Source organism: Mandrillus leucophaeus, unplaced genomic scaffold (assembly GCF_000951045.1).
Source record: "Mandrillus leucophaeus isolate KB7577 unplaced genomic scaffold, Mleu.le_1.0 Scaffold1, whole genome shotgun sequence".
NCBI classification, from domain to species: Eukaryota; Metazoa; Chordata; class Mammalia; order Primates; family Cercopithecidae; genus Mandrillus; species Mandrillus leucophaeus.
Genome location: NW_012098097.1, coordinates 1159707 through 1184973, shown reverse-complemented (window position 1 = coordinate 1184973; position 25267 = coordinate 1159707). Strand labels below are relative to the sequence as shown.

At 38.7% G+C, this 25267-nt stretch overlaps 1 protein-coding gene across 1 annotated transcript in view; it reads left to right on the top strand.

The window, feature by feature from the left end:
- Nucleotides 1-7422, top strand: part of ABCA8 (ATP-binding cassette, sub-family A (ABC1), member 8) — an 80035-nt gene extending 72613 nt beyond the window's left edge. The window contains 8 exon segments of the mRNA XM_011979591.1: nt 1131-1291; nt 2110-2185; nt 2259-2353; nt 3077-3196; nt 3420-3560; nt 4937-5016; nt 6360-6415; nt 6534-7422. Of these exon segments, the coding sequence (XP_011834981.1) occupies nt 1131-1291; nt 2110-2185; nt 2259-2353; nt 3077-3196; nt 3420-3560; nt 4937-5016; nt 6360-6415; nt 6534-6632 (828 nt within the window). The 3' untranslated portion in view covers nt 6633-7422.
- The last annotated feature ends 17845 nt before the right edge of the window (nt 7423-25267 follow it).

Sequence of the window (25267 nt, the reverse complement as noted above, 5' to 3'; positions counted from 1 at the left end):
GAGAGCAGATGTTCATGAAGATGCCTCTCTGCTGGTGGCTTGGCCATTCTAACTTAGCCCTTAACTTCAATCATGGACACCCTCCAACTCAGTCACCACCTGGGCTCTAAGTCGGTATTTTATTCCTCATTAAGCATGGGAGGAAAGGAGATAACTGCTCATTAATACATTGGAATGAAATCCTTTAAAAGGTAAGTCTGATCTGAACTAGAAAGCCAGCCATTTGAGTGTCACAACATGAGCTTAATTGGATCAGCCAGTGTGAGTTTGTCTTAATCCATGCATTCTTCTGATTAAATACTTTCAGTGACCACTTGCTGCTCTATGGCTGGAAAGACACAACCCTCCTTGTCTTGTGGGTAGCTGCAGGAGCTGGCTTCCCTGTCCCTCCTGCCTCATCTTTGTCCTCCCCGTCAAGCTTCCACATCAAGCTTCATCCCTGCACAGGGCTTTGGTCTTGCTTTTTGCTCTGCCCCAAATTCCTTGCCTTTTGCCTTTTTTCCATGACTAGCATCTTCTCCTCTTTGTTGAAATGGCCCCTCAGCAGACAGGCTCTTTCTAATTACCCTACCTACTGTCACTTCCCCAGTTATTCTCTACCCCAGCCTCCTGAATTTCCACAACAGCACAACTTTTGATCTGTCTTTACTCTGTGTATTGATTTTTCTACTTGTTTATTGCCTGATTCATTCAGTAGAATGAAAACTCCTGATAACAGAGGCACTAGTTATTCCACCCTCCACTGTACCCACAGGCAACATAGCACTCGTTACATAGGAGGTACTCAAAAGATGTTGATCCATGAGTGAAGTTAAATAGTAACTCAATGTTTCATTTTGACAGTGATTTTAAAAAATTGATATCAACTGTTGGCCAGGATGGACAGGTACCACATTTATGGGATATTGGATTTTTCAGCTGAGATTGGATTGTTGGCTGTGGACACACTTATTTTCATGTATTTGCTCTCTGACAGCCTTTCTCCAATGCAAAATGATTACAGATTATTAAATCCAATGAGGTCCTAGAGTTCCTCTAGTTTTTCTAGGTTTGTGAAGAGAAAGATGTCATGGATATAATCAAAGAAGTAGTGCATAATGTAGGTTCTGAGAGGGAACTTTCATCTGCAGGTGCTACTGAAAGGGAGCAGTGGAGGGGATGCCCTGGAGTTCCTGGGGTACTGCCCTCAGGAGAACGCACTGTGGCCCAACCTGACAGTGAGGCAGCACCTGGAGGTGTACGCCGCCGTGAAAGGGCTGAGGAAAGGGGATGCCGAGGTTGCCATCACACGGTACACAGAGGAGCCACATCTGTTCTATACCCAAGGGAGGGTGGAGGGAAAGGTTGGGAGTGATGACCCTCACAGGAAATTCAGGATGGGAGACTCTGAATGCTGACCCAGGTCACGCTGGGTAGATTTACAACTAGAAACTCCTTTCCTGGATGTCAAAGTGTTAAGTTTCTTTCTCATATTAAATAAGAACATTTAAAAAGGCTGGGCGCAGTGGCTCATGCCTCTAATCCCAGCACTTTGGGAGACCAAGGCAGGTGGATTGCTTGAGCTCATGAGTTTCAGACCAGCCTAGGCAACTTGGTGAAACCTCATCTCTTAAAAAAACAAAAACAAAAATTAGCCGGGCATGGTGGTGTGCACCTGTGGTCCCAGCTACTTGGGAGACTGAGGTGGGAGTATGGCTTGAGCCAGGAGGCAGAGGCTACAGTGAGCCAAGATTGCACCACTGCACTCCAGCCTGGGGGATAGAGTCAGACCTTGTCCCCAAAAATAATAATAATAATAAAATTTAAAATTTAAAAAGTAATTATTCATTGTTAAAATGTATAGAAAATACTAAAATTTGGACTGTCGTAGAACAACTATTTGGATATAATGACATGTCCTTCTATTTCTTCAAAAGGCAATGTTATCTTTTGTGGACGAGCAAGTCAGCCAGTAATATCACCCCTCCTTCCCCCGTACTGCCCCCAACACCACCACATGTATTTCCAGAACTGCGTTTTTGAGCTCTGCTCCTCTACCCTTGCTTGAGTTATCCTCTTATCTACTTCTGCCTTGTCAAGAAGACTGTACAGCTCTCCTGTTTCCTTCAGGTTAGTGGATGCACTCAAGCTGCAGGACCAGCTGAAGTCTCCTGTGAAGACCTTGTCAGAGGGAATAAAGCGAAAGGTACGGGCAGGGCTTGGTGTTGCTCTGCAAGTGCCATAGATGGGAACCAGATGGGCTCTTCCTCCCGTTGCAGCTGTGCTTTGTCCTGAGCATCCTGGGGAACCCATCAGTGGTACTTCTGGATGAACCGTCGACCGGGATGGACCCCGAGGGGCAGCAGCAAATGTGGTGAGGAACATTACCACGGTCAGGGCCAGCGTGGATGACTTGCATGGAGTTTGTGAACCATTTTTCTTCTGTAAATATTGTCCTTTAAACTTTTTTGTGGAGAAAAAAAAAAAAACTATCAATGTCACTTGTAAAACCAATACTTTGAAAAAAAATCTTTCCCTGATAATATTTTATAAACATTTCTTAATGAAGAAAGAATTACCATTGTTAGGGCCCGTAGGTCTCACTCTTGAGTTTCATAAGTGCTCAGTTGATCTTTTAGGTGCATTTCTGGATCACAATCACGTAGTGTTCCGTACTGAGCATGAGAAAAGTAGTTCTCATTAAGGTGTAAAGGTGATTGTCATTGTGTGCGTTTACTGTGCATTTATTTTCTTCTCACTAGGTCGTGAGATGCTGTTGTTAAATTTTATGTCATTCTGTTCCCCTTCACACAGACTTCTCATAAACAAGCCTCTCTTGCTTAGTGCTTCTTTTTGAATACAACCCTGTAATGAATGTTGTGTTCTGTAAACACCCCTCTTCCAATGCATGATTCCAGTTTAACAGCTCTCACCTAGCTTGCCCTTCCTCATCCTATCTGCCCTACCAAGAACCCTCTTTTGCTTAATCTCTTTTTGCTAATTATTCACATGCATGCCAGTTAAAAATTCTTTTCTCTATCTCTTTCTGATTAATTAGAGGATTTCCTAAATTGCAAATCATCTCTTGACATTATAGGCAGGCCATCCGGGCCACCTTTAGAAACACGGAAAGGGGCGCCCTCCTGACTACCCACTACATGGCAGAGGCTGAGGCTGTGTGTGACCGAGTGGCCATTATGGTGTCCGGGAGGTTGAGGTGAGTGCCTGTCCTGGACCCACACTTGAGCCCAAGGTGCGTTGCTGGAAAATGTTGTCTGTGGGCAGGGAGAGATCACTGAAAACAGCTGAAATGACTGTGCCCAGGTCTAACAATAGGGACCTTGAGACAATGCTAGCAGCAAATCAAGGTTCTCAAACATTATACTGAATGTTTTTTTTTTCTCCTTTCTCATATGACCTCATCCTCCTCCTACCTCCAGATGTATCGGTTCCATCCAACACCTGAAAAGCAAATTTGGCAAAGATTACCTGCTGGAGATGAAGGTGAAGAACCTGGCACAAGTGGAGCCCCTCCACGCGGAGATCCTGAGGCTTTTCCCCCAGGCTGCTCGGCAGGAAAGGTAAATGTGGTTGTTGTTCTGGAAATGGTACCAAATGTTCAATGTTACTTGTCAGTTATGCTGACTCATAGTCATTCAAAAGGAAAACCTAAAAGAAAGGGATTATTTGTCGGATTCTGCAGGAAGTAAACCAGAGAAGAGACAGCAGACGTAAGAGCTGATATAGCAAGTGTCATGGTCCCACTATGTGCCAGGGACTGTCCTGGTATTGTGTTATCCTATCCAAAACTTACAGAGATTTTTCAGTGTAGACATAACTATTCCAGCAAAAAGTGAGTGGACTTCAAAAAAGGGTTGTGAGGGACCTTTACAGGGACCTTTGTAATTGAAATTGATTACTATCTTTATTAAGAGGAAACGAACCGAGAGACAGGTTAGGTCACATAAGGAGTTAACAAGTGGCAGAACCAAGAGGTAAACCTAATTATTTTATTTCAGATCAATTAACATTTCCAATTTAATGTAAATTCTGGTAACAGCACCATCCCGATGTATTTATTTTCATAGACAGAAAAAAATTAAAGAGTAGCCTTAGGATCATTTTTAACACCTAGAATTTATAGCAGATGATAGATAATTTAGGAGTTAGGTGAGAAAAATAACAACAAGGAGAAATAAGTCATAATAATAACAATATGGGAAAATATATTTCTACAGTGTAATATAAATGGAAAAGCAATGCTATAATTCAATGTCCAGCTCTTGGCTGTATAGAAATACATCATGAAGCCACAAGGAATAAGCAAAATAGGTGAGAATGATGCACCATAAACATATGTAATGATGTCTTATGAAATGAAATGTACATCTTCCTAATTTTCAAATGATGAAAAGACAAACATTTATCCGAGAAACAAAATATTAAAAATTGTTGTTGCCTACATTTTTGGTGTTGAATTCCTGCTCTTCTAACCAGAGGCTCAATTACATTATCCTATATTAGGTAGGCAATTTGAGTAGGATGGAGGAGAAGGAGAGATATTTGACTTGTGGGAAATATATCTAGATTTCCACCCTATTTGAGGAACTTTAAGAAACTATGCAGTATAAGTTCCTCGTTGAAGGCTGAAGTTGAAGATCAAGTATTCAGTTAGAAAATAAGGTGGAAGGTGACTTTTGCAAATCTTGAAATATCATCTGGACAGCCCCTACTCACTTCCATCCAAGGGGCCAACAACACTAAACTGTCTGAGTATTACACTCCCTTCCCCCAGTTCTCCTTGTGAACTGCTTCCTTTTGATTAATATCGACTCACCTTACCCTTTTTTCCTACACCAAACTGACTCTCATTTATAGAAATAACAACCCATATACAAAGCTACACAAATCAAAACAATATGGCACTCTATTCTGTTCCATTGATCTTTCCTCTCAGGTACTCCTCTCTGATGGTTTATAAGTTGCCAGTGGAAGATGTGAGACCTTTAGCCCAAGCTTTCTTCAAATTAGAGAAGGGTAAGAAATATGACTTTGAAATAAGACCCTGGAAAGAAGATAATTTCGAATTGTAAAATAATCATCTTTATGACAAAAATGAAATGTGACAAAATGCACTAAATTTTAAAGTTACAGTCTCAAATTGAATTTTAGTAAGACCAAAATCAAGGAGCTAGAGGGATTCTCTGTGTCTGTGCCAGGAGATAATGAGAGTGATTGTTTTCACTTGCTTTGTGGGGTTTTGTCATGTATTTTTCACATATATTGGTACAACCTAAGTCAAAACTCATTTATATATGCATTTAAGAAAATTTTTCTTTGAAACGTCTATGCATATATATGTAAAATTAAATTTTCATGGACCAGCATATTATTTTACTGTCTTAGGCTGTATATTAAGAAACTGACTCCTGTCTGGTCGTTGAAACAATCTCCTCGCATCTGTCACATTTTAAAACTAACTGCCCTGCATCTGTCATCACAGGCTCATGTTTTCCTTGCAATTTTAGCTCATTAACTCTGCTACTCTGAACTGTGCTAGTCAGAACCCCCTTGTTATGCTATTTTCATTGTCACTGCTTAGTGATATATCTTTGCTTGCTTATCCCCTGCCCTAAGGAAGAGATTCAGGTCTTCTAGTTCTAGAGGAATTGTCTAACTTCCTAGAGCATCAGGAATTGTCTGATTCTCTCCTTGAGAGCATCTGTGGTCACAGTAATGCATCTTCTTTTCATGCTCTGATGGATCTGAGCAATCCAACTTTCTGGGCCATGTGGTCATTCACAGCACTCTCCAGGTTGGCAACAAGCCCAGTACTGACCTGAAACTTCTGGTGGCATATTTCCAATCTGCCGAGCTCCTGTTAGAGCCCTAACTGCCTCTCCCAGTCTATTTTGGTCAATAAGAACAGTTTCTAACCCAATGGGGGGAAGCTGCAATGGTTTTTGGATAGAGGTCCGTGAAGATACCAGCTCTCTAAAACAGCTCACAAATCCTTCTCTATAACCTTCTGATGCAAGCCTTTTCAAAATGTGCCTGGCTTCCACCTCTTTCTGTGTTGAATGTGCAAAACCCACTGGCTCATAGGCAAGAAAGAAAGCTTACTCAGTACCATTTTCTCCTTTAAATACAGTTCACAAAAACTGCACCACATACAAGCATAGTCCAAGCACTTTTTTTCCCAAACCTAAATAAATGCATTAGTGTATTCTTAACTGAATGATGTACTTAAGACATGAATGAATATTACCTTAGCCTATTTATTGAAGATTTCAAAAATATATATCCTTTGCACTATATGCTGGTGTATGAGACCTCTAGATATGAAATATGTGAACTAATACATGTTCATCCCTATGCAGTTAAACAGAGCTTTGACCTAGAGGAGTACAGCCTCTCACAGTCTACCCTGGAGCAGGTGGGTCACTCTTAGTGATTCTATATCATCCATGGTATATGTGTATAATGTATTCACTTGGAGCTGCAAAGACAGTATGGCATTATTCTCCTCTCTTTATTTCTTCCCTCCCTTTCAGGTTTTCCTGGAGCTCTCCAAGGAGCAGGAGCTGGGTGATTTTGAGGAGGATTTTGATTCCTCGGTGAAGTGGAAGCTCCTCCCCAAGGAAGAGCCTTAAAACCCCAAATTCTGTGTTCCCGTTTAAACCCGTGGTGTTCTTTTTTAATACATTTATTTTTATAGCATCAATGTTCTATTTTTAGAAACTATATTATAAGTACAGAAATGGTTCTTCGTGTGGTGGAAGGAGGTATGGGTGATGGGTAAGTGCCGTGTCAGTGTGGACAGAGGCATTTGACTAAGCCAACCTCCTCTCACAGCCTCTGTATCTCTGCAGGCCACCCTGGTTCCACTTTTCTGTTTCATACCGAATAAACAAATTTACTTTTATATGATGGTATAAGTTTGTAGATATGCTAAACAAATTTTGTTTAAATTTTTTAAATAAAAATCTTAAAACATTTTTTTTCTAACCTAGACTGAGAAATTCATGCGTTTACTCTTCTGGGTGTTTGATACTTTGTAAAGTTGATATTTTCCTAAGAATTTAACATGTCATACTTTTTGAAATAGATTTAAGTGTGTTTCTTATTGCTACAAATACTAAATGTCATGGGTCATAGTATCGGATATCAATATAGTTGATAACATTTCCACAGCTAACACCATGATGTAGGCATAAACTGAAAACCAAAAACCTACTATTTCAAATATATTGTACTTTTTTTATTTCTGTAAGCCAACTGTGTGCCATTTTCATTGGACTTTTAAATATAGATGTCTATATTGTAACTGATCTTTTGTGGATATGTGTCACTTGGTTTCAGAAAGTTCATAAATGTAGCAACAGGTCACATGACTGAGTAGGTATAAAATGTGAAATAAACCTCATATATGTAGTTTTGAAATATGTTTTCTATTTCATGTGTCTTTTTCTTAACTCGGTGGCCTCCTACTTACAAATTTCATTAAAAATAATTTCTAATATAAGCATAATTACTGGACTTTAAGACCCATAATAGAATTTTTTGCTATACTATTTAAGCTAACGTTTGGGATATTAGCCTAATTATTACCCTTGTTTACCAAGTATAAAATGAAACACCAACTCTACATACTTCCTGGTACTGCACTCCTTCACGTTTACAGCCATAAAACCAGACAGTTAACATAGAAAAGAATACTCATATTTCTATTTGCTTGGGCTTAGCTTTGTCTGTCTAATTCAACTTTTGTGTTATACAGAAATATGCTGGGATTTGGAATACCAAGAAATATAAGTCTTATTTTTTATATATACATTTGGAGTAAATCCTACAACCCTGTCAAGCCTTAATGTACTCCATTGCTGCTAGTTGGGGTGGATTTCAGGAATTAAACCCATCTTATTTTTAGATATGCAAATCTGTGTTCAAAGGGACAAGTAACTTAACCAAGATTACTCAACTGGTCATTAGCCCATCCAGCATTCAACAACGTCTGATACCAACGCCTATGTTTTTCCCACTACCTCAAGCTGACTCAAGCACTTACTGATAACTTAATTCAGAAGGCAGTGGACATAGAAAACCCGGAAGCTTCTTGATGTGCTTACGATTCAATCAGAAGTGAAATTACATATACTTGGTAGAAAGCAAAAATATAACAATATTATATAATCAAATGTTACATGGGATGCTATCAATAAAGGTGCTGTCTACAAAAATTAAGATCTGTTTTGAACTAAGGTTATCTAATGAAGATTCTTATGAGTGAAAAGGAATTTAACCTTGATTTTAAAGAAAACATTGAGTTCACAAGGGGGAAAAAGAACAATAACATTCTGAGTAAGAAAAACTGAAGAGCATCAATATATAGGGTAATTCACCATTGATAGTTAGGATTGCTTACTCTGGTTGTATTACCAAGCTAAAGAAGAAGGCATGGTTTTTATGTTAGTGGAGTTTTCATCCAGAGTATGAAAAAATGTTGAAATTAATATTATAATGACATGTATTTCTTGAGCAAAGAAGTTTATTCCTTTGTTGAGTCACTCCTGGAAAAGGCACATAATTAAATACTTAAAATAACAACAATATATTTTGGCTAACAGTCTCTCTCAAATAAGGTGAGTGACTCTGGAGATCCTTGGACTAAAAAATAATTTCTCTGTGCTTTGTGTTGCCCCCCATGTATAGCTTCAAATTGCTGTCTTGAACGTACATGAAAAACCCATGATCACCTTTATTCTCCATAGTCTTCATAATATTGGTTCTCAAAATAAAGTTCATGTGCCAATATCATCACCATATGTGAGAACTTGCTAAAAATGTAAAATCCAGAGGTTCACACAGAATTACTGAATTAGTAACTCTGGAGATGGTACTCAGCAATCTGTATTTAACAAGCCCTCCAGGTAATGCTAATGCATGCTAAATTTGAGAACCACTAGATTATAGCCCATGGCTGCTTTTGTGAATATCAAGTAAAAATAGAGTACTCTATAATCAATACAACCTTCTTAAAATTGTTAAGAATAAGAATGACTATTCCTATTGATGGCAAAGTACATTGAGGGAAGATTAAGAGTAATGGCTGCTCAGTATCGTTAAAAATACCTATAAAGCAATTATTGAAAATGGGAGCTATGTAGGTATGCAATATGTGCTAAATGAAAGGTGATGATATTTTTGTAGACATGAATTGTAGCCATTTATTCCTTCCATTTTTAACATTCACAAGAGTTCATCATTGGGTTTTAGGGGATGAGTTTTTATTACAGTGTAATTTATATACAATAAAAGTCAGCAATTTTAAATGCATGATTTGATGAGTTTTGACAAACACACAGATACATTTATTTTTGACAAATATATGCATTTGACAAATATATGCATTTGTCAAAACTCATCAAATTGTGTGTGTGTGTATATATATATAATTTATATGTATATCATCCAATGCCTCAATTGTGGTATACGACTTTGCCATTTGCAACAAAAGTTCTCTCAAACCCTTTGCTGATAATTTCCTCCTCTCACCATTGTTTGCATTATTTAATTTTTATGTAAGTAGACCTCACTAGGCATCTCAGAGTGCAAATACTGGGTGTTAACTATGCGTATCTATATAGATGCACTTTTTAAAATGTGTGTTTCGCTGTTGCTGTTTTAGTGCTCTGTAAATGTCAATTGGGATAAAGTCATTGACAGCATCATTTAGACTTTCTCTTTTTAGATCTGATTATTCTGTCAGCTACTTAGAGAGTGTGTTAAAGTCTCCATCCACGTTTGTGGATTTATCTGCTTATCCTTATTTTCTGTCATAGATTTTGTTTCACATATTTTCACCATGTTATTAGGCAAATACACATTTAAAATTGTTATATCTTCATAATGCATAGACCCTTCTATCATTTGTGGTGTCCCTCCTTATCTTCAGGTCTCTTTTTAATATTAACATAGTTACTGCAGCTTTCTCCTGGCTATCTTGTTCATGGTATATCTTTTTCCATGTGTTTACCTTCAGTCTATTTGTGTCTTTGTGGTTCAAATATATCTCTTGTACACAGCATATACTTGGTTCTTGCTTTCATATCAAGTATGAGGCTTTATCTTCTGATCGGAATGTTACGTTCATTTACATTTAATGTAGTTATTGATAGGATCGTATCATTTAATATTTGTGTCTCTTTTCTTTTTTCAGATATTGTAGTTATTACTATTGCCTTGTTTTTTTTCCTATCTTGCCTTTTTTTTTTTTTTTTTTGAGACGGAGTCTCGCTCTGTCGCCCAGGCTGGAGTGCAGTGGCCAGATCTCCGCTCACTGCAAGCTCCGCCTCCCGGGTTAGCGCAATTCTCCTGCCTCAGCCTCCCGAGCAGCTGAGACTACAGGCGCCCACCACCTCGCCTGGCTAGTTTTTTTGTATTTTTAGTAGAGACGGGGTTTCACCGTGTTAGCCAGGATGGTCTCGATCTCCTGACCTCGTGATCCGCCCGTCTCGGCCTCCCAAAGTGCTGGGATTACAGGCTTGAGCCACCGCGCCCGGCCCCTATCTTGCCTTTTACTAGCATTCAATTTTAATTTTTCTATTGGCTTTCTAGCAGCTTCTCTTTGCATACATTTTAGTGGTTGCTCTGGGAATTACAACACATATTAAACTTATGGTAATCTATACAGAGTTGATACTGACTTTCTTCTTGCATAATAAAGAACTTCTGCAATAGTATATTTCAATTTATTCCCTTCCTTGCACCACATTTTGTTGTATATCTCAACTATGTACATTATAAAAAACCATCAAAATAATGTTATATGTTTTGCTTTAAAAAACCATATTATATCAACAAAATTAAGAAAACAAAGAAAATATATGCATCATTTATTTTATCTGCTTATATTTTTACAAAGCCTGGTGTTCTTTGTTTCTTCCTAAAGATCTGAAATGCCATCTAGTCTCATTTACCTTCAGATGAAATAACGTCCTTTAAGTTTTTGTTTTGTTTTATGGCAGGTCTATTGGCAATAAATTATAATTTCAGTTTCCATTTATCTGAAAATGTATTTTTTTCCACTTTCACATTTGAATAGTAGGTAGGATGGATATCAAATATCTGATTCACAGTTTCTTTTCTTTCTTTCAGCACTTTGAATATGTTATCCCAGAGTCATAAATCCTTCTTATGTACTGATAAGATGTATACCTATTTCCAAAGAGCTAAACTTTTACTGGTTTAATTCTAATACCACTATCTTGAGTAGTATGAAGATCGTACAGACAGTGAATCTTAAAATACCATAATTGTGTGTGTGTGTGTGTGTGTGTGTGTGCGCGCGCGCGCGGTGTGTTAAACTAGCATTTAACACTGGTGTGTATTTGAATCTGTCAAATTTTGAAATTTGCATTCAGACTATTCTTTTTAAAAATAAGACCACAGCTTCTACTGTATCTTGAGGTTATTTAGGATCAATAATAGTAAAATTAGGTCATCGCCATAGACATTCTCTAAGAGACAGAACCAAGTGGGTTCTCTCTCAAGCCTGAAGTTCATGAAGTTTCCATTAGCCCATTTTGCTTCCAAGCATTTATTAAACACTTTTTGGGGAACTCAGTATGAATTGGATGTGTAGTTCTGCTTTGTGAAATGTTTATAATCAAATTAGGAAGAGAAAATGTAAACACTTGGGAAGATTAAAGAATATTTATAAGTACACAATTAGAGCTAGTTTGCTGGTTTAATCAATCTTCTACCAAAATATAAACAAAGAAAACACCACATCATGATTAAGGCAGTAAAAAGTGGTGGAAAGCAGAAACACTTCTTAGAATAATCCTCTAAAAGTACAAGATACATGATTATCTACATGTGTGAAATATAATTAAGCAAGATTTTCTGAGTCAGGGAGATGATTGTCTGAGTTTTCTCTGCCAGTTTTGTGCACACCCTTTCTTCTGGGAAACAATAGATGACTAAAATTCACTTTCTTCTTGCAGTAAATACTGCTGAATGGCACAGTGATTAAGATCTTAACCTAAATTTAATCTGGGATCTGCCGTTTATCATCTACACAGACTTTGTTTCATCACCCAGAAAATGGAGAGATCAGTACCCACTTCAGAGGGTGACCATAGCAACCAAGAATGACAAAAGCAGTACCAGCACCAAGCAGCTCCCTGGCTGTTCCCAGAACTCCAAGTTCTCTCACATCCTGGATGGTTCCCTTCCTGCTCCTATTCCCTCAATTCTTCAGTGACACATCAAAATGCACCTGTTTTTTCTTCTTCTTTTTTTTACTTCATTTCCCAACGGCCAACTGAGATATCTGCAAATAATGTGCTAAAGAAATTTATTTCAATAGAATAATTCATGCTGTCATCCAAAGAAACAGTATAAAGTAGCTCAATCTTTGTTATCTGAAGGTATTTGGGAGGTCAGTGGGAGAGACATCCCAGGGCAGGCAGAGTTGCAGCACCAAAAAGGATTTTTATTTAGCCTAGGGATCCAACCAGCATTGATACCACAGACAAACACATTTTTGGAAAAATGAGACTAACAACTGTGTCAAATGAGCTGATGTTTTGTACCTGCTGTTTTGCAAGGAAAAGCCTGCCCAACTTTTCATGTGGCTTTATGTGAGCCCAAGGTCTGGTGCTGTTGTCACCTGATATATCTGCAAAGGAAATCCACTGTTACAAACCTAGAACCACACAGAGCATGGTGAACTGTAAAAAGCTGATGACTGGCTGGCAGATTTCATTTCAGAGGCCAGTGAGCAAACCTGGAACTGAAAGCATTATATTACCCCCAGTATGCCACAACTAGTTATATTTACAGGCCACAAAAGGCAGTAAACATATTGCTGCATGAAAGGTAATTCCTTTAGCTTCTCATGGCCAATCTTATGCCACCCTTCTTTTTCTTCTCATTTTCCATAAAATTAGTTTAACTTCTCTTTGTTTTCTTTTTACTCTGGTTGTGTAGATACTATACCAAATTGTATTTGAAAGATACGTGCAATTAAAATTAATTTATTGGCATGGTAGAAACAATTCTGATGCCTAATGAACCAATTCTTCACTTTTTTTTTTTTTTTTTTAGATGGAGTTTCGCTCTTGTAGCCCAGGCTGGAGTGCAATGGCGCAATCTTGGTTTACCGCAACCTCCGCCTCCCAGATTCAAGTGATTCTCCTGCCTCAGCCTCCTGAGTAGCTGGGATTATAGGCATGCGCCACTAGGCCCAGCTAATTTTTTTGCATTTTTAGTAGAGACAGGGTTTCTCCACGCTGGTCAGGCTGGTCTCGAACTCCTGACCTCAGGTGATCCACCCACCTTGACCTTCCAAACTTCTAAGATTACAAGCACGAGCTACCACATCCAGCCAACTCTTCACTTTTCAACCAGGTAAACTAGGGTCAAGGAAACATGGTTTATGTCTCTGTCCTGGGCTCCTGCTTATTCCAGTTTCTGTGCTTTAAATTGCTTTTCTGTTTTCATGTTTCTTACCTCTCCTTCTCTCTAGGCCTATGCAAATTTCAACAAAGTCTTTTAAAGACTTCATTGAATTAAAACTATAAGGGAGGATTTTTCTTGCAATTAAAAAAATATGTACAATCGTCTAAGATCTCAGAGAGGACAAGAAATACATTGAACAAGAGATGCTAAAGAGAACAGGGGTGATACGCAATGTCTTTAAATGGTGGGAACTGAGTGCCTCAAGATACATCCTTTTTCTTCTTCAATAAGAAGACCATTTCCAGCTGTGAAAGGAGTGAGGGAAGAAAGTAAACCATCACCACCACACAGTAGAGGGCAAATAGCAATATTTTGAAAGATGAGAGGCTTAATGTTCTTTTTATAAATTCCAGAATGTCCTTACTCTTTTTTTGATATTTTAAAATTTGAGTCCTGATCCTTCTCCTCCCAACTAAGAAAAATATAGATGAGACCTACAGGCAGACCTCAAAGACATTGTAGGTTTCATCCCAGACCACTGCAATAAAGTTAATATCAAAATAAAGCAGATCACACAATTTCTTTGGTTTCCCAGTGCATGTGAAAGTTATGCTCACACTCTAGTTTATTGAGTGTGCAATAGCATTATGTGCAAAAAATGCACATATCCTAATGAAAAAGTACTTTATTGCTAAACAGAAAATGCTAATAATCATCTGATCCCTTAGCAAATCATAATCTTTTTGCTGGTAGAAGGTCTTGCCTCAATATTTATGGCTATGACTGATCAGGGTGATGATTGCTGAAGACTGGGGTAGCTGTTGCAGTTTCTTAAAATAAGACAACAACGAAATTTGCTGCATCAATTGACTCTTCCTTTGACAGAGATTTCTCTGTCTCACACAATACTGTTTGATATCATTTTACCCACAGTAGAACTTCTTTCAAAATTGGACTCAATCATCTCCAACCCTGCTGTTGTTTTAACAATTACATTTATGTAATATTCTAAATCTTTGTGTCACTTCAACTACATTCACAGTATCCTCATCGGGAGTAAATTCCACTTCAAGAAACCACTTCTTCATCATCTATAAGAAGCAACTCCTTGTCCATTCAAGTTTTATCATGAGATTGCAGCAATTCAGTCACATCTTCAGGCTTCACTTCTAGTTCTAGTTCTCTTGCTATTTTCATCACATCTGCAGTAACTTCCTCCACCAAAGTCTTGGACCCCCTCAAAGTCATCCATGACAGTTGGAATCAACTTCTTCTAAGCTCCTGATAATGCTGATATTTTGATCTCCTCCCATGAATCACAAATATTATTAATGTAATTAATCTAGAATGATGGATCCTTTCCAGAAGGTTTTCATTTACTTTGCCAAGCTCCTTCAGAAGAAAAATTATCTATGGCAGCTATAGCATTATGAAATGTCTTTCTTAACTAATAAGACATAAAAACTGAAATTCTTCTTGATCCATGGGCTGCAGAATAGATGTTGTGTTAGCAGGCATGGAAACAACGTTCATCTCTTTGTATATCTCAAACAGGGCTCTTGACTGACTAAGTGCATTGCCAATGAGCAATGGTATTTTGAAAAGAATCTTTTTCTTCTGAGTAGTAGATCTCAACAGTGGGCTTAAAATATTCAGTGAACCATGCCGTCAACAGATGTTCTCCCATCCAGGCTTTGATGTTCCATTTATGAAGCATAGGAAGAGTAAATTTAGCATCATTCTTGAGGGCCTGAGGATTTTTTTGAATGGTAATTGAGCACTGGCTTCAACTTAAGCTACCAGCGACATTATCACCTAACAAGAGAGTTAGCCTGTCCTTTGAAACTTTGAAGCCAGGTAGTAGCTTTTCTTCTCTAGCTATGGGGAAAGTCCTAGATGGTAGCTTCTTCCAGTAGAAGCCTATTTCATCTACATTGAAAATCTACTGCTTAGTGTAGCTATCTTCATCAATTATCTTAGCTAGATCTTCTAGATAACTTGCTGCAGCTCTTATTTCAGCGCTTGCTGCTTCACCTTGCACTTTTATGTTATGGAGATGGCTTCTTTCCTTAAACCTCATGAACCAACCTCTCCTAGCTTCCAATTTTACTTCTGCAGCTTCCTCACCTGTCTCAGCCTTCACAGAATTGCAGAGAATTAGGGCCTTGCTCTGGATTAGGCTTTGGTTTCAGAGAATGTTGTGGCTGGTTTGTTCTTCTATCCAGACCCCTAAAACTTTCTCCATATTGGTAATAAGGCTGTTTTGCTTACTTATTCATATGTTCAGTGGAGTAGCATTTTCAATTTCCTTCAAGAACTTTTCCTTTGCATTCACAAATTTGCTAACTGTTTGGCACAAGAGGCATAGCTTTCAACCTATCTCAGCTTTCAACATGCCTTCCTCACTAATGTTATGATTAAAGCGAGAAACATGTGACTTTTCCACTAACTTAAACACTTAGACGCCATGTAGGGTTATTATCCGGCCTAATCTCAATATCATTGTGTCTCAGGGAATGGGGAGGTGCAAGGAGAGGGAGAGAGATAGGGAAACAGCCTGTCAGTGGAGCAGTCAGAATACACAAATTTAATCATGAAGTTTGCTGTCTTACATGGGTATGGTCTGTAGTGGCCCAAAACAATTGCAATAGTAACACCAAAGATCACTGTTCACAGGTCATCATAACAGATACAACAACAATTTAAAAGTTTAAAATATTGCTAGAATTACCAAAATGTGAGACAGAGACATGAAGTGAGCCTATGCAATTGGAGAAATGGTGTTGATAGACTTGCTCTTCACAGAGTTGCCATAAACCTTCAATTTGTATAAAACAGTATCTGGGAAGCATAATAAAACAAGGTCTACCCATAAACTAAATAGAAGTTCTGGAGTTGAGAGTTTAGCCTTTGGGAGCCTGAGTGATTGAAGTCTTGGTGCTGGGATTGAGAGGTAGCGTGTATCCAAGTCCTTTTTTTTTTTTTTTTTTTTTTTTCCCCGATGGAGTCTCAGTCAGTCACCCAGGCTGGACTACAGTGGCATGATCTTGGCTCACTGCAACCTCTGCCTCCTGGGTTCAAGCAATTCACCTGCCTCAGCCTCCCGAGTAGCTGGGACAACAGGCGTGCACCACCATGCCCAGCTAATTTTTGTATTTTTAGTAGAGATGGAGTTTCACCATGTTGTCCAAACTGGTCTCAAACTCCTGACCTCAGGTGATCCACCAACCTTGGTCTTCCAAAGTGCTGGGATTACAGGCGTGAGCCGCTGTGCCCGGCGGCATGTATCCAAGTTCTAACTTGGCTGAGGTTGTTTTGCTACCACCAGTCAAAGAACTACTGAGGGTAAAACATAGCAAACTCTAGAAGTTCTGATTATTTTGGCTTTGATTTGAAACCTGACTCCCTGGAATGGTTGTGGTGGTTCTGAAACTAAGAAGAGGAGGCTTTGTAGCACCTTAAATTCCAGGTCTCTGCAATACAGGAAAGCACACAGGAAGGGGGGTGGCAGAATTGTTGAAATCCAATCTCTTAAATAAAGCAAAACTTTCAAATAGCAGACAGACCCTTCTTTTGAGCCTCACTCATACATCCAACCACTTGGACGTTTTTTCGTGTTGAATATCTAGTTGGCGTCTCAAAGAAAATGCATCAAAAATAGAACTCTTAACATTTCTCTTTGCCTTCTCCATCTCAGTAAATAGAAACACCCTAGTTGCCAAGCTAGGAACTATTCTTTATTTCTCTCTCCCTCAGTCCCCTTGGGTGATCCAATGGTACTGCTGACTTTGCTTTCAAGAGGTATCCCAAATCTATTCACTTCTTTTTATCTGCTGCTACCCCCCAGTCCAAATTGCCATCACCTGGCACCCAGATTTCTGCATTAGCCTCCACCCTGTTGTTTCTGAATCCAATCTTGCACCCTGTAAGATTATTATTTGGGTTATTATCTGGTCTAATCTCAATATTGTTGTGTCTCAGGGAATAGGGATTCTGCAGTTCAGAAAGGTGAAAAGCCTGGCTCCTTTAAGAAATCCCAGCAGGGCAGAAAAAGAGTGTTGGCAAAGAACCCAGAAAGGAAGAAAATGAGCCCTGGGATGACAGGATGGGGCTAAGGGATCCCAGGCTGGAGAAGAAGGGAGCTGGTTGGCTGCCATTTAGAGTCACAATAAAAACTTGCCAGAGCTCTCTAGAAGAACCAAAGTTTGAGAAGTTTGAATTTAAAGAAGCAGGTAAGGCCTATTAAGCTATTGGAACCTCTAATACTACTGACGATGAGCTGGTGATGCAATTAACATAAATATTCCGATTTAAGGTAAAACTACAATAGCATGATTTCTTCTCCACTCAAAACCACTATGCAAGTTATTTCTGATGACCCAGACTTCAAAAAATATGCTGCTTTTGTTTGTGTTTTTATTAAGCCACACTGCTTAAGTGTATACTCCAAAGGTTCCAGGACAAGGAATTGGTAAGCACTTAGTCTGAAATCGTTTCCTTACTTTTTGATGGCAATAATAGTAAGTAGGGATAGAGTATAGAGTATTGGTAAGTACAGAGTTGGTAGTAATCTTTCGGTTTTTTTGGTTGTTTTTTGTTGTTGTTGTTTGTTTTTTGTTTTTTCAAGATGGAGTTTCACTCTTTTTGCCCAGGCTGGAGTTAGAGGGCGCAATCTCGGCTCACTGCAACCTCTGCCTCCCAGGTTCAAGTGATTCTCCTGCCTCAGCCTCCCAATTAGCTGGGATTACAGGCACAAGCCACCATGTCTGGCTAATTTTAGCTAATTTTGTATTTTTAGTAGAGACGAGGTTTCACCATGTTGGCCAGACTGGTCTCTAACTCCTGACCTCAGGTGATTCACCCGCCTCAGCCTCACCAAGTGCTGAGATTACAGGCATGAGCCACCACGCCCAGTCTAGAGTTAGTAGTAATCTAACAGGTCACTTGAGCAGGTAAGGATCTGGGTTCTCAGCCCCTCCCAATGCATTCACGTTGCATTTGAAACTTTGATGCCTTAAATCAAATTAGCTACATTTCTTTTGCAGAACATCTAATTACATTTGTGAATTAAAATACAAGTAGAGCCATGTCCCAAGAGGCAATAGTAGAACTTTAACCTCCTCCTCCATTGAGGTTCAAACACATTAAGCTGGGCCAGGCACAGTGGCTCATGCTTGCAATCCCAGCACTTTGGGAGGCCAAACTGGGCAGATGACTTGAACTCAGGAGTTTGAGATGAGCCTGGGCAACATGGCAAAACCACATCTCTACAAAAAATAGCAAAAATTAGCGGGGCATGGTGGTGCGTGCCTGTGGTCCCAGCTACTGAGGAGGCTGAGGTGGGAGAATAGATTGAGCCCAGGAGTTTGAGGCTACAGGGAGCCGAGATTGCACCATTGCACTCCAGCCTGCACAACAGAGTAAGACGCTGTCTAAAAAAAAAAAAAAAAAAAAAAAGACTGACAGTAAGATAAATAAAAAAAAAAAAAAAAAAAAGTTGTTAAACTTATAGATTAAGATATTCTCAAATTAACTGAGGTTGTTATATTTTGTTGTACATTTCACATAACATCAATAGCACAATGAGAGTATGTTTTCTCATTTAAAGGGATCTCAGATTTTAAAAGACTGAGAAACACAGGTTGAGGCGTTTATTTGCTCCTTCTCCGTTACTCTCTTGAGATTTTTGTATCAGATGCAGAAAGCAGATTGTGGGTTACTCCACAGTTCTTAGTTGCCCCATGTAATGAATGTGCCTCTTAACGTAAACATGGAAGAATTTCAAAAGAAAATGATTGAATTATTAAATATAGTGCTCTCATATTTTTATTCATACCCTCTCATATTGATAAAAAGGAGTTCAAATACCTTATTTAAAAAAAAAAATACAACCAAACTATTGGGACAAGGGTAAAATGACAAAAAAAAAAAAAAAACCTAAAACACAACAATACCGAGAAAACACATAATGAGAGGAGGAAAAGGATGGAGAAAAATTTAGGAACATGTAAAATGATACTCCATTTGTACAAATGATTTTACAAGAAAATAGTGTTGTTTTCTGCCATTAAAAATCGCTGCAGCTGTATCTCAAAGGGATTGACCTACTCTGGACAGCCAGATTTAACAACAAATGAACCCTTGAAAATACTGCAGCTGCAAAAGACCTCTAGGGAGAGACAGCTGTATCAGTCTGGAACATTCCCCACAAAACAAAAAGGAAATTTTTAAAAATAGCCCCTGTAGGTAGGTCAAAAAATAACTCCATAGTGGTGGCATTCTATCAAGAGCAACTTTATTTTTTCTGTGAGAAATATAATCAACACTCATATATGAGAACTGAAAGTCCCATAAAAATTCATTTGTCTTCTTTCCCAGAACAATTATAAGACTATTTCCAGTAAAGGCAGCATGAGGTCAGATAATTCCTGTGCCTAGAAAACAAGCATAAAACTGGACTAAATTATTTAAAACAATTATTTTGAGGTACTGAAAACAATGACTAACAAAAACAAATGAGATTCAAGAAATAGCAAAGATTTTCCTCTTGAAATGGTGCTGCTGTATCTGGTATAGTAGTGGTGAGTACGTGGCCTTCTTTCCTGGAGCTGTTCTCGTCCTTTCCAGCACACTCAGGCTTCAGAACCTGCATCATTACAGGTGGGGAGAGATGGCGATGCCAGATTGAAGCTGACAGCAAAGACCCACAGCTCTATAACTGGCGGCATGGAATACAATTCGGAGCAGTAAGCAGACCAGCAAGAAATTTAATGGAGGAACCATGGAAGTCCACAAGCATAGAAAATCTGAGAAACTTAACTCTCCATACATACCTGACTATCTACAAACCTATGAATGCACAGGAGATACCCATGAGAGCCTGGCAAAATGTGAGCTATTTGAGAACCTGCCCGTTCTGTGAAGGCATTCCTCAACTCAAACATAGCTCATGCAGGAGAAGGAAGAAGTCTTACAAGGGCAGTGTCCAGAGTGTAATCTCCACCAAAACTGTTGTCTGACTTCCAAGTCAAAAAGATGCTGGGGAGAAGAAGCAGCAGCCTAGCCTCTGAAGAAGAAGCCCTTAAGAAGCCAGCGATAATCTGCGTGCCTGTTTTGCCCTATCACATGACCCATTACTGCGGGTTTTCTCTCTCCCTTGGCTCCAACTCAACCTTGTTTTTCGTGTTGCTTTGAGGCAATTGGGATTGAGGAACAGAGTTGCTTATTACAAATCATGACTGTCTGAGCAACAGGAGCTAAGGGATGGGTAGTGATGGGCATGCACTATAAAAAATACATCCAGTGAAGACACACAGAACAAGGCAACATGTGGTTCTCACCAGGAACTCAGGAATTTGGAACAGCTTATGGTATGCAAATATACCCATTGGGAAAAGAAAAGCACAAGAATGTCTAAATCAGAAGAGTTCCTCGTTGGAGACAGGCTCCAACAAGGGTCAGTGGGCACACATAACCCTCTGCCTTCCTGATTCCCTTAATCTACATAGTGCAGTTTATAGAAAAAGAATCTGAATTAAGAAAGCAAAGTACAATGACACGCTGAATCTCCTTTTCTCTCTGCCAAATTTCTGCGAAGAGAAGCCAACTATTCTACATAATGACCCATGAATACATACATATATGCCTTGGTGCCAAAACCAGAAACACAAGAAAGGTCCCACTCATAAGCCAAAGCCTCGAAGAATTACTTTGCAGATAGTGTAACAATCTTGGTTGAAATAATAGGAGTCAAATCTGCCAGCTATTAAAGGCATTATTGTAAAGAAATATTGAGTTCACAGGAATGTTGAGAAAGCTATAGACTTAGCCTCAAAATGTGGTCAAGAACTAGAAGAAGCTAGACAGTTGGAAAATACAACCAATGTCACACTGCAGGGACAATCTGTTTCAAGGTCAGAGTGCCAGACAACTACCACAGGATTATCAACGCCAACAGCACTGGATGCGGCCACTGAATTCTCGAAGCTGTCATTGCTGCTGAGCTCTTAGTATGGACACCATGAAACGGTATCTCTACCATCTTTTGTTTTCTTAATTTTACATTCCAGGATGCATGTGCAGGATGTTCATGTTTGTTACATAGGTAGATATGTGCCATGGTGGTTTGCTGTACCTATCAACCCATCACCTAGATATTAAGCCCAGTATTCATTAGCTACTTTTCCCAATGCTCTTCCTCCTCCCATCCCACTCCCTGACAGGCCTGAGTGTGTGTTGTTCTCCACCCTGTGTACATGTGTTCTCATTGTTCAGATCCCACTTATAAGTGAGAACATGTGGTGTTTAGTTTTCTGTTCCTGCGTTAGTTTGCTGAGGGTACTGGCTTCTAGCTCCATCCATGTCCCTGCAAAGGACATGATCTTGTTTCTTTTGATGGCTGCATAGTATTCCATGGTGTATATGTACCACATTTTCTTTATCCAGTCTATCATTGATGGGCATTTGGGTTGATTCCATGTCTTTGCTACTGTGAATAATCTCTACCATCTTTAATCTTTACCTCCCCTCCTCTACTTCCAAAGACTTGAGCAGGAGCATCTTACTAGTTGGGCTTGAATAATCTGCCTGCCCCCAGGTTAACAGGAGAAGGCAAGAAGGGAGATTGGTGCATTTGGCTGCCACAGTGACAGGCAGTTTTTGCCTTCCACCAAGACTTCAAGTTTATAAATTGTTCAGTTTAGTGTCCAAAAGAGTTGTGCTAAATTTAGGAAAGTTTAAATGAGGCTTAGAAGAATGGCTTGTTTTAAGCAAGTAATACTTCGGGGAATGGAAAAGAACGATTTGTCTTGAAGGAACATGAACCCCTTAAAAGACAAAGTTTCACAAGAGAGAACATCTGGAAGATGAACAGTTGTGGAAGTGTATAGGAGAAGAGAAAAATTGTTCGATGACGAACAGAATCAAATTTATCATAGAAGTTTCTTGTTCTATTCTTTGCTCTGTGTGTGTGTGTGTGTGTGTGTTTTATTTGTTTGTTTGTTTTGGTCACTACTCCAGGATCTCCATACTCTTCTTGGTATGCATCCATTATTATCAATCTTAAATTTAAATATTTAAATATTCAGACTGCATAAAAGGTTTTCTTTCTTACCCAAAAACATACCCTGAACCAAAACAAAGCCACTTGCCATAGGATTCTCACCTCAGAAACTTTTCTAGTTTAATACTCTTATTTTTTAATGATAGAAAGAAGAATTTTAAAAATCATATGTTGCTGACCAATTCCTTACGTTAATTGAGAGTTCCCAACATCATGAGCAAGGGCCTCAGGAAATAATGGGTTTTATCCACTTTGTTGTATTTGTAAACCATTTTATTGGTTGCTTTTGAGACATTACAAATATTTCAAATAACTTCCTGTATGTTGACAAGGTTGATGGCCACCTTGTTCTTCTAGTCCTGAGCATCTCTAATGACAACAGTGATACAGAGTTGAGATTCTCCAGAACACCAAAAATGTGATTGGATTCCATGTTTCTATTCAAGCTGTATCCTGGAGCTTTTCTCCCTTCAGTCCAAATGTTGCAGTGCCTGTACATTTTTGAGTCAAACATTGAATGCTTTCCTCAACAAGAAATACTCCACAATTCAAATTCTTTGCCAAGTAGAGCTAAAGTCAAGGTCAAGAGGGAAATCTAATGTTTCATCAACTTTGGATTAAATATTAGAAACAAATGAAAGAAAATCTTCACAATCGTATTTGCTTTTAACTTATTTCAACTGGGAAACTCAGTAGTCATGTCGTTAAGAACTTGGTATAACTTATTTTTTGATTTTTATACATAAAAAAGCTCAGATTTGAACTATTCAACATCTTTGATAAGTGCTGAAAGAAAACTAAATCACTTGGATTCTTACATTAATTAGCTTTTAAATTTTAAATTTAAAGCAATTAAATGCATTTTATCCTTTGCTTGTGTTTGAGACTTGGGCATAGACTAAATCCAGTTTTCACCACCCTATCCTGGGATGACTTGAAGAATCTTTCCCACGCATGCTCAGGAGTTTGCTTAAACAGGAGAATGGGGCCTTACTTTCCTTGGTTACCCCCTACTGTTCAGTAAAGTCTTTATGAGGAATCTTTGGGGGAATAAAGAGAAGGAAAGTAAGAAATATGTGATCTGCCCCTAACCAATGTACATCCCCTCTGAAGCTTGTAATAAGGAAGTATACGATAACAAGGTAGAATTCTAAGTCATGTGCAGTAGCAAAGTATGGAGTTGTCCACAATGAGCCTGGAGCGGAGATCAGAGAGCTTCAGTTGTACGCAGGATACTGCATTACATTAGATGAGGCTATTTTGTGAGTAGCAATTAGAAAGAATGGCCCATGTGAGAATGGGCAGCCAACAGGTGTGCTGTAGCAAAAGTCACTTCCTTAATAAATCCTTCTCTCTAAAACAGAATATGACCCATAAAAGTGAAGAGCACCCAGTGAGTGAAATTTGACACTTGGTTCACAAAAGTAACATTACATATTACATGTGTATATACCAGGACATATACACAGACGTGTGTGTGTGCATTTGTGTGTGTGTAATCTTCACTAATTCATCTGGCAAGAACAAACTGTGAAAAAGAAACAGAAAAAAGATACAAAGTTAAAGAGGAATTTCATAATTTATCAAGGAGTTTTTTCCCTTTCTAACTGCACTCCCCTCCAAATAAATTAATTAAGATTACACATGTGCCATTTATAACACATTTCCTAGACAGCTAGGATAATGTAGACATTTTAGGTATCTAATACAATCATGAGAAAGATCTCCAGAGTTGGCATGATACAGCTTGTAGGCATGCCTTTAATCTGTGGAGGAAAGGTCCTTGTAAAAATTTGTACTTGTTTTTCCCTCCTTGGACCTAAGTAATGTGTGAGGAACTCAGATGCATAACATGAAACAGAAATAGCCTAATGTTTCAAAAAAAACCCACAATGTTCCCTAATCAGGGAATCAATATAGAGGCAAATAATATTTTATTTCATCATCTTTGATATGCATGTGAACCTTTCTAGCAATTCTTGAATAATTATAAAGTGAAAAAGATTGATTATTCCCTTTCTACTTGAATATTTTTTATGAAGTGAATCTGTTGTTTACAATTATATCGAATTCCAAAAAATCCATTTCTACCATTCAAGAAATTCACATACTTATTTTTGTTCTTAGCAATGTCTGTTGTTGATGTCCTTTTTAAAAAATTTTATTTTATTTTGCTTTAAGTTCTGGGATACATGTGGAGAAAGTGCAGGTTTGTTACAAAGGCATACATGTGCCATGGTGGTTTGCTGCACCTACCAACTTGTCATCTAGGTTTTAAGCCCCACATGCATTAGGTATTTGTCCTAATGCTCTTCCTCCCCATTCCCCCCAGCCCCAGACAGGCCCCAGAGTGTGTTGTTCCCCTCCCTGTGTCAAGGTGTTCTCATTGTTCAACTCCCACTTATGAGTGAGAACATGTGGTGTTAGGGTTTCTATTCCTGTGTTAGTTTGCTGAGGATGATGTCTTCCAGCTTCATCCATGTCCCTGCAAAGGACATGATCTTGTTTCTTTTGATGGCTGCATAGTATTCCATGGTGTATATGTACCATATTTTCTTTATCCAGTCTATTATTGATGGGCATTTGGGTTGGTTCCAAGTGTTTGCTATTGTAAATAGTGCTTCAATAAACATACAAATTCATGTGTCTTTATAGGAGAATGATTTACATTCCTTTGAGTATATATCCAGTAATGGGATTGCTGGGTCAAATGGTATTTCTAGTTCTAGATCCTTGAAGAATCACCACACTGTCTTCCAC